This window comes from Mesocricetus auratus, unplaced genomic scaffold (genome assembly GCF_017639785.1).
Source record: "Mesocricetus auratus isolate SY011 unplaced genomic scaffold, BCM_Maur_2.0 Super-Scaffold_4256, whole genome shotgun sequence".
NCBI lineage: Eukaryota > Metazoa > Chordata > Mammalia > Rodentia > Cricetidae > Mesocricetus > Mesocricetus auratus.
This window is the reverse complement of record NW_024429182.1, coordinates 72,271,850-72,280,588: the sequence shown is the minus strand read 5'-3', so window position 1 is coordinate 72,280,588 and position 8,739 is coordinate 72,271,850. Positions and strand designations below refer to the sequence as shown.

The 8,739-nt window shown below is 51.7% G+C and overlaps 2 protein-coding genes across 4 annotated transcripts; one reads left to right on the top strand and one right to left on the bottom strand.

Moving 5' to 3' along the window:
- Positions 1 to 1,282: 1,282 nt before the first annotated feature.
- Positions 1,283 to 4,286, bottom strand: LOC110341409 (putative protein T-ENOL). Of its 3 annotated transcripts, none has more exons than XM_021228844.2 (6): positions 4,266 to 4,286; positions 3,391 to 3,475; positions 3,003 to 3,153; positions 2,749 to 2,782; positions 2,518 to 2,575; positions 1,283 to 1,571 (listed from the first exon to the last, which is right to left on the bottom strand). In XM_021228844.2, exons 2-6 carry the CDS (start codon positions 3,469 to 3,471, stop codon positions 1,536 to 1,538), a joined length of 360 nt encoding a protein of 119 aa, XP_021084503.1. In that variant the 5' UTR covers positions 3,472 to 3,475; positions 4,266 to 4,286; the 3' UTR covers positions 1,283 to 1,535. The 3 variants fall into 3 exon arrangements, with proteins under 3 accessions (XP_021084503.1, XP_021084501.1, XP_040610106.1); XM_021228842.2 differs by lacking the exon at positions 4,266 to 4,286 and adding an exon at positions 3,895 to 4,008; XM_040754172.1 differs by lacking the exon at positions 4,266 to 4,286 and adding an exon at positions 3,734 to 3,888.
- Positions 4,287 to 4,428: 142 nt separating this feature from the next.
- Positions 4,429 to 8,739, top strand: Cdipt (CDP-diacylglycerol--inositol 3-phosphatidyltransferase). Its single transcript, XM_005064380.4, has 6 exons — positions 4,429 to 4,868; positions 4,964 to 5,098; positions 6,366 to 6,519; positions 7,084 to 7,165; positions 7,525 to 7,606; positions 7,722 to 8,739. The coding sequence occupies exons 1-6, from the start codon at positions 4,826 to 4,828 to the stop codon at positions 7,865 to 7,867; spliced, it is 642 nt and encodes a 213-aa protein (XP_005064437.1). The 5' UTR covers positions 4,429 to 4,825; the 3' UTR covers positions 7,868 to 8,739.

Sequence of the window (8,739 nt, the reverse complement as noted above, 5' to 3'; positions counted from 1 at the left end):
TCTGAATTGAGCCCAGGATGACTCATATAAGTAGGTCATGTGAGTTATACTCCCAACCAGCTTATTTGTCTAGCTTTTTCTTCAAATTAACAGAATTTTACTAACATGAAATCATGTATTCAAACTGAACATCTGGAGGATTTTTATGACAAACGAGGACTATTGGGCAAACTGGCCTTGATTACAGCTTAAGTAAACATGAGACAGCTTCTATGGTGAATACTTCTGTTTTTGAGATAGGGCCTAACCATGTAGTCCATGCTGGTCTTGAACCCCAGCCTCCATCAGCAGCCTGCTGAGTCAGTAAGATTCTATATGCATTGTGGTTGGTTTCTTCATTTTTTTTGTTTTTGAGACAGGACATTGCTGTGTCGTCCACACTGACTTAATACTATGAGCTGGAGGCCATCTTCCTGCCTCTGCCCACTGAATGCTGGGGATTATAGGCATTGCTGCCATACCCATTTTGCATTGTTGTTTTTTTCTTTTTAATCCTTGTAAGGGCCGTGTAAAACTGGGGTAATTGGCCAGACGTTAGTGGTGCACGCCTTTAATCCCACCACTTGGGGGGGGGGGCAGAGGCAGGCGGATCTCTGTGAGTTCGAGGCCAGCCTGGTCTACAAGAGTTAGTTCCAGGACAGCCTCCAAAGCCACAGAGAAACCCTGTCTCAAACAAACAAACAAAAAACCCAAAGTACAAAACAAACAAACAAAAACTGGAGTAACTGATTACTCAGAGTTTTTTTGTTTGTTTAGTTGTTTGGGCTTTTTGTTTTTTGTTTTTTTGAGACAGGGTCTCACTAGGTAGTCCTAGCTGTCCTAGACTCACTCTGTAGACTAGGCTGACCTCAAACTCACAGAGATCCTCCTGCCTCTGCCTCCCGAGTGCTGGGATTAAAGTTGTGCGTCACCACCACCCGGCTACTCAGCTTTCAATTAAGGAAACTAAGCTTGAGAGAGGTGAGTGGACTTTTTCAGAGGGCCGAATAAGTGGCCAAACGGGGCCTGAAACAAACTCCTCAGAGCCTTCTGCCCCACCTTCTGTCTGGTATCAAGTTTGCATGCTCTCATAGACACGAGACCCCAAAAGCTCAGAGCCCAAGGTGACAGCGAAGGCAGCATGAGTGGCCCACTGCGTGAAGCAGCTAGCCACAAGATGCTAGAGAACGGTTTGGGTCCAGCAGGTGGCTGACAATTAGAGTCCAGGAACACACTGACGTGCACTATGCCCTCTAGAAGAAAAGCATGCCCCCTCCAGAAGCCACTCCAGAACACTCTGCTGTGTGGGGGAAGGGAGGGTTCCTGGCTCTTTATTAAAACTTTCTCCTCAGTAGTGTATTGCCCATGGAAGGTGGAGAAGTCCTGCAACAGGTCCAGAGACGTCGTTGGTTTCAAAGGTGGCATTGCTGATGACCAGGAGTTCCTCCCAAGATGAGGTGTTTAGCTAGTTGCAAAAGAGGGGCTTTGAGGCTTTCACTGAGGGGCAAATTGGGGAGGGCAGGAGGCCGAGAGTGCAGCAGTAGGGAGAGTAGGGCTCATCCTCCAGTTGTCAGGCTGTTAGGGAGTGGTCCCTGGAAGAGAGAGGGCTGCTGAGTCTTCTCTTAAGGAGCCTGCCTTGTCCTTCCTTCACCAGCCATCCGAGCCATGTACCACCCTTGAATATAGCCACCATGCTCCACTTCTCTCCTAAGCCACCTCTCCACGCACACATCCACCTACATCCTCATTCCATCCACTCATGTACAAAGCTGTCCATCATCCCTGCCGCACCCTTCAGCTCCATCCACTGCTCACCCATTCACATGGCTTCCATCTCCCACTTGTGGAGAGCAGGGGCTTTACTGCAGGTGCTGTACTGCAGGACAGTGCTGCTGGCCATACAGCAAGTGCTCAGCACATGCTCAGTCAACAGATCCACTCACCCATTTACCCGTGTGCCTTCAACTCATCCATCTACTCCCCATCTTCTGCCTGAGTGTATGTCTGCAGGCCAGAAGAGGGCACCAGATCTCACTACAGGTGGTTGTGAGCCATCATGTGGGACCTGGGAATTGAACTCAGGACTTCTGGAAGAGCAGCCAGTGCTCTTAACCCCTGTTACCTTCTTCAGGAAGCTCCGTGATACCTTTCCTTCCTAGCCCAGTTGAGGATGAGGCAAAAACTGTCTTACTGTTTTCTCTTCTTAGGCAGCACCATTCTATATTATGTTGTCATCGGCCATTAACTTGGCCTGGCCTAATTCTAAACTGAATTCTGCTGGGAATGGTGGAGCATGCCTCTGATCCTAGCACTGAGGAGGCAGAGGCAGGCGGATCATTGTGAGTTCAAGGTCAGCCTGGTCTACATAGCAAATGTCAGGTCAACTAAGCTGCATAGTGAGAGCCTATCACAAACAAACCCCTGAATTCTTCAAGGGCTGAGTCTATATTGTGCATTCTGAGTGTCCCAAACTCCTAGCACAGGGAGTGGCACATAGTGGAAACTGGAAATGTTGAAACTGAATGATCTTATACAAACCTTTTCACGAGGAGATGGCAGAAGGTGTGCCTTGGTGCGGGTGCGATTTCTGTCAGAGCTGGAGATGGCAGAAGAAAAGAGAGAAGGCTGAGCATCGTAAACTGCAGGATCAGGAAGGGATGGAATAGAACTGCATGGTTCAAAACTCCCCCTACCCTACTGGGATGTTATAAATCCTTACTCTCCCCCAACAGGCTCCTCACCCCTCTCCCAGGACAGAGGCTCACTTACCGCGTGTCTGTGCCGCGGGTTTTGTTGACGAACACTGGAAATAGAGGCTCCAATTAGAGAAGGGACTTTCCCTATGGTTAGAAAGAGTTGTGGCTAGAGTGGAGGGGGCAAGGGGCTCCCGGCTAGCAACAATGAGTGGGTTACAGGGTAAGGAGCACTGTACATAGGACATAGGAGGGAAAATGGGCAGATTCCTGGGGAGGTCGGCTATGGCTGGAAGGCGTCAGGAACTGGTAAGAAGAGGGAAAATTCACCATGTCTAGATATCTGAGTCCCTTGGTCTTTTGTCTGCTTTTCATTCATGGGCACAGAGTTCAAGTGGGAGCGAGCAATAAACAGGGCTTCATCAGTAAGTTCTGTGCTGATCTGGGTCAGGAATTCTTCAGACCGGGATAATGAGACTTTCTGGAAAGGAAGTTAGAACTCAGCCAGCAAATTTCCACCAGTGTGGTGTCTTCCAGGCTGCGGGCTCCATGGCTGAGGAATTGGTATTAGAAGGTTGAGCTGTGTGATTCGACTGGAAGGCCCTAGACCCAGAATGCAGTCTGTGAGGCTTCAAGATTAAGGATAAAGGTACATGGCTTAGAACAAGACTACCTGCCTCGCTTCCCTCCCCTCCGTCACATTCCCACTGTTGTTCACCTGCGCTCCACCTAAGGAGGCTGAAGTTTGAGATGGCCAGCTGTCCTTTCTATCCCCATTCCTGGCAGATGTGGATGCCATCCCCCTAGAAACAAAGTTTGTGTTAAGACTGAGAAACTTCCCCCCCAGACCCCATCTCCCTGGGCCCACATTTAGTCCATGCCTATAGCTCAAACACCCCACTGTCTCAGTCCTGTCCCTGAAAAAGTTTGTTGTTCTGCCTATAAGTTTGAGGGGAAGGGCTCATAGAGTAACTTCCTCCCCCATTTCCTCCAAAGCACTTCTTCCTGCTTCTCTGCCAAGGCTTTTCCTAAAGCAAGGCAGCCAACATGCAGCCCCCGACCTGGCAGATAGGTTGAAATCTTGGGCTACTCGGCGGGAGGGGAGACGGAAGGGTCTAAGGGGACTCTATGATGGGCCTCAGGGGATAGGGAGTTGGAGTTGGGGAGGAAGGTTGGAAAGAGGGAAAGCCAGGGAAGCGCTGCTCAGGGTTGCTATAAAGACCTAAATGTTTGCGGAGGTTCTACAGTTCCGTTGCTAGGATACTGGAGGTTCTAGAACTAAAGACATTTTCCTAGCGTGCCACGACTGCTCTCCAGGTTCCTCCTTGGAGGTGGTGACCCCAGCGTTATTTCGAGGCTTTTGGGAGATGACGTAGGGTGGAACCTGGGCTCTAATCCTCCCACCACCAGGGCGGCGCTAGAAGCAAGAGGCAGGCGCGCCCCGAGCCTCTCTAGCCATCTCTTCCCAGCCTGGGTCGGGGAGGGCGATCGAGGCCGCAGCCGTAGCGGGCGGGGAAGCGATGTGGGCTGTACTAAGTCGCCCGGTTTCTCGGGGAGGCTCAGACTCGGGACGTCGGAATCTCACCGCCTTACCTTTGCTTCCAGGAGTTTACGCCCTCTGTAAAATGCAAAATGAAGACTCTCTTTCAGGTCTCTTCTGCTTCTCCCTTTCCAGTTCCTTCCTTTGCGGATGGCTCTCAGCTCCCTCCCTCCCTTGGTGCGTTGGTACGAGCCGAAGCCAAGGGGCGCCGGCAGGAAAAGGAAGCAGGCCGGCCTTAAAGGGGCCTCAGCTACTATGTATTTTATTTATTTATTTATATTTAAAAGCCGCTCTCTCCTTCTTCCGATGCTGTTAACGTCCCCGACAGAAGAGTAAGCTTAGGGGAGCCGGGCGCAACCAGCAACAGAGCCAGCTGCTGGAGACGGCAGCTCCTGCCCATCGGAAGACCAGGTGTGCGTGAGCTGCGCCCAGGGGTGTCCTGCGCCCTGGCGCCCTGCGGGCTCTAATAGCTGGGGTTGCGCGGGGGAACTGGGCCCAGGGCTCAGGTGGAGCGGCTGATGTTCCGGGCTGAAAGGTGAGGCCGCGCTCGTGAGACTGGGACAAGTCCTTGCACCTCCAGAGCTGGGCCAGGGCGACAAGGAGAACCGCCAGGATGCCAGAGGAAAATATCTTCTTGTTCGTGCCTAACCTTATCGGTGAGTACTGTCTGCGGCCCCGACACCAGCGGAAGGCGAGGGACCGTGAGCTGGCTCCCCGATCACAACCTGTCCCTTTCCCTTCCTGTCCCAAGGTTATGCCCGGATTGTCTTCGCCATCATTTCCTTCTACTTTATGCCCTGCTGCCCCTTCACGGCCTCCTCTTTCTATCTACTCAGTGGACTTCTAGACGCCTTCGATGGACACGCAGCTCGAACCCTTAATCAAGGTGACAGAATTCTACCACCACCACTTGGGGACCCAACATTCCCCTACCCTTTTCTTGCTTTCCCAGACCTCAGAGGTGATGGTTCTTTCATCCCCATCTCTGTAAGAAAACAAAACAGGGTTTTTGTGGGGATTTAAGCCTGGGATTTAAGCTTGATCTTGAGTACCGACTATTCACGGCTTATGAAGGGTGTGACTTAGCAGTATGACCTAAACTGGACATAGCGGTGTGAATGGAAGAGGTCTCTCTGGATAAATTCCCTTCGGGTCAGGCGTGGTGGCTCTTGCCTGTAATTCCAGCACTGGAGAGGCAGACAGAAAGATTGCTCCAAATCAAAAGTCCTCTTAGGCTGCATATTGAGTACCAGGTGAGCCAGGGCTACACAGCAAAGACCTGCAAAAATAAAAGTCACTGGAGCTGGAGAGATGGCTCGGAGGATAAGTTTAGAAAGCTTAACTGCCTGGTTGGGTGGTAGTGTCTAAGCACAATTTAATCCCAGCTCTCAGTAGGTAGAGGCAGGCTCTGAGTTCAAGGCCAGCCTGGTGACAGAGTGAACTCCAGTTGTGGCTGTTAACACAGAGAACCCTGTCACAAACAAACAAAAGAAATGTTACTGCTCTTGTACAGGACCCACGTGGTGGCTTACAAACCACCTATAACTTCAGTTCCAGGAGATCCAGCGTTGTCTTCTGGCCTCTGTGGGCACCAGGCACACATGTGATACACATACATATGTGTAGACAAACACCCATACCATAAAACAAAAGATAAATAAGCTTTAGAAATGTAAGAAGATAAAATAAAAATTCCATTCAACAGGCATTTACTAGGGGCTACTATGTACTAGTCACAGAGAGCAGGGACTCCAGAAGGGGTAGGAGCAGGGTGGGGGAAAGCAGGTGGTGTTTGGAGCTCTGACTAATGAGTTCCAGGTCCATGGAGAAAACTGCCCCTTAGACCTGGGATCTGCTTGCCTTTCTTGGGGCCTTGGTTCTGGATGAGAGGGACTGAAGATAGAGCTTCTCTATTTCTCCAGCAGCTTCTCCTGCCACAGCCCTGTGCCTTCTCATTTCTTGTCCTCATCATCCTCATCCTACTAGCCTCACCATCCATGACAGCAGCCTGCTCAAGCAGTAGATGGTAGACATTTTCAAACTCCTTTCTACTCTGGCCCCGCGTGATAGGCCAGATGGTAGTGCCAGATGTAGTGATCCACTATACCAAACAGTCCCTCCAACTTAATTTTTTCAACTTAATTATTTTTCAGGAACCCGGTTTGGGGCCATGCTCGACATGCTGACGGACCGTTGTTCCACCATGTGTCTCTTGGTCAACCTGGCCCTTCTATACCCTCGAGCCACCCTTCTCTTCCAGCTCAGCATGAGTCTGGACGTGGCCAGCCACTGGCTGCATCTGCACAGGTCTGCTCTGAAGCTGGAGGTGCTGGGGGGTGGAAGGCACTACAGTAAGCGGAGACTGAATGACTTCAGGCTCCCTGGGAGAGGTCTTCCTTTTTCTTTCCCCTTGAGACAGCAGCCCAAGGCTTGCCTAGAATTTAGTGTGTGCCCAGTAGGCCTCAAATTCATGACAGTCTTCCCACCTCAGCCTCCTGAGTGCTGGAATCATATGCCAGTGTGGCCCTGCCCTTAGCTGAGGCCTCTTTAAATTTTGTTTTGTTAAAGGCCCTGGGTGGGTGCTGTGTCTCTGAATGGACTTGACAATTTTACAGGTGGCTTAAGCAGTTTCTAGCATGGGTCTGGCTGGATGTTTTTGGATTCCAAATTCAGGGAGAAGCTTGGCCACCTTATGGTGGGGCATTTAATCCTGAGTCTGCCCCCACTTAGGGAAGTAGAAAGCTTTGAACAGATGCAGTTTTCAGCTTCACACCAGCTCCTCCCTACAGCAGAGGCAATGTCAGTCGTGGGATAATGGGATGGATTTGGTGGCAGTGGAAGCTCATGAAGTCTCATGATTTTCTCCTCAAGCTCTGTGGTGAGAGGCAGTGAGAGCCACAAGATGATCGACCTATCTGGGAACCCTGTGCTTCGGGTCTACTACACCTCTCGGGTGAGCACTCTCCCCCGCACCCCACTCTGTCTGAAAATGGGAAGTCTTAGGCTGGACCCTGGTCAGGAGAGAGTGGCTGGCAGGGCCATCTAAGCAGGGATAGTCCTCGGCTGAGGCCTGGTGAAGGATAATTGGTGGGAGTCTGGGTGAATCCTCCTTGCAGCAGTGAGAGTGAGGCTCTGAAGGAGAGAGGACACAGACAGACAGACAGACAGACAGACAGACAGACAGACACTAAAGAAGGGTGCAGTAGGGTGCAGTGTACGTGGCTGAGAGGCATTCTCCTGTGTGGCTGCCATCCCTGTGGGTTAAAGTAGAGACACGGCCCTGCATCTTAGACAGTCTTATATTGTGTGCAGCCCGCTCTGTTCACCCTGTGTGCTGGGAATGAACTCTTCTACTGCCTCCTGTACCTGTTCAGCTTCTCCGAGGGGCCGCTAGGTAAGAGAAGGGGGTGGGTTGGGGTTCCACCTTGCCCTGCCTGCGGGGAAAGAGGCCTCAGTCTCGACCTCTGCCATCCCCTGCTATGTTCTTCCCTCTCTCCGCCTCCCCATAGTCGGCTCTGTGGGGCTCTTCCGAATGGGCCTCTGGATCACAGCTCCCATCGCCCTGCTCAAGTCCATCATTAGTGTCATCCACCTCATCACAGCTGCGAGAAACATGGCTGCTCTGGATGCGGCAGACCGTGCCAAGAAGAAATGACCCCCGCCTGCCCCCCAGCTGCCCACCTGCCCTGGGCGTCTACTGTGTCACATGGCTCCCCTCCTCCTCCTCCTCCTCCTAAGAGGTCCTAGTGTCATGTCCTTCTCTTGTGTTCTCTAACCTGCTGGGATGGGGGTCAACCTCTGTTTGGTGTTATCACTGTCTTTAATCCTGAGGACCAGACCCATGCCCGTGACCCCGAGGACCTGGCACTGCAAAGCAGGGACAGTGCTCAGGAGGCCCCACCCGTCCAGCTGGTGCTCCAGGAGGCCTGTCTTCGGAGTGGGTGTTGCCACACATCCTGCTGGCTCAGCCCTGGCCTGGCCTGAGATTTTGGGGACATGTGAGGGAGGGAGATGTATGGGTGCCAGGTTTCCCGAAAGGCAGAAGAATCAGACTGATGCCATTGTGCCAAGGAAGCCTGGGCTACCAGCCCAGGAGGGAAGGGGCCAGGGGCCAGCTAGATCCTTCCCTGAGGCAAACTCCTCTGTCCTGCCCTCTTGCTTTAGAAGCCTCCTTAATAAAGGGGAGACTTTCGCTCTTTTTGGACTTGTTTACTTTAAGACATTCTCAGATGAGGGCCAGGGGTTAAAGGGAACTAGGTGTAAAAGATCCACCTGGATGCTCTTCCCAAAGCAGGTGGCTGGCTGCTCCCTGTCATTCATTCCTGTGACCTTAGAGAGGCCCTGTCGGCCTTCAGAGCGCTGTCTGCCCACCTGCTGTATGTCCCTGGCTGGCCACTTTAACTGTAACCTTATGTTTTCCACCCTCATGAGAATGTAAACTTCAGGAGAGCAGACGTCTTTCTTGTCTATGCCTAGAGTGAAAACTAGCCTGGAATGTGGTAGCTGCTTAATAAATACTCATGGAAA

Bases quoted from the DNA above. Each gene is read 5' to 3' on its own strand.
- LOC110341409 (XM_021228844.2), bottom strand. From the start codon at position 3,471: ATGGCATCCACATCTGCCAGGAATGGGGATAGAAAGGACAGCTGGCCA. The intron at 3,154-3,390 runs GTGAACAACAGT...CTTCCTTTCCAG, and splicing joins CCTCCTTAGGTGGAGCGCAG to AAAGTCTCATTATCCCGGTC. The intron at 2,576-2,748 runs GTAAGTGAGCCT...TGCCATCTCCAG, and splicing joins ACCCGCGGCACAGACACGCG to CTCTGACAGAAATCGCACCC.
- Cdipt (XM_005064380.4), top strand. From the start codon at position 4,826: ATGCCAGAGGAAAATATCTTCTTGTTCGTGCCTAACCTTATCG. The intron at 4,869-4,963 runs GTGAGTACTGTC...TCCTGTCCCAAG, and splicing joins GTTCGTGCCTAACCTTATCG to GTTATGCCCGGATTGTCTTC. The intron at 7,607-7,721 runs GTAAGAGAAGGG...GCCTCCCCATAG, and splicing joins CTTCTCCGAGGGGCCGCTAG to TCGGCTCTGTGGGGCTCTTC.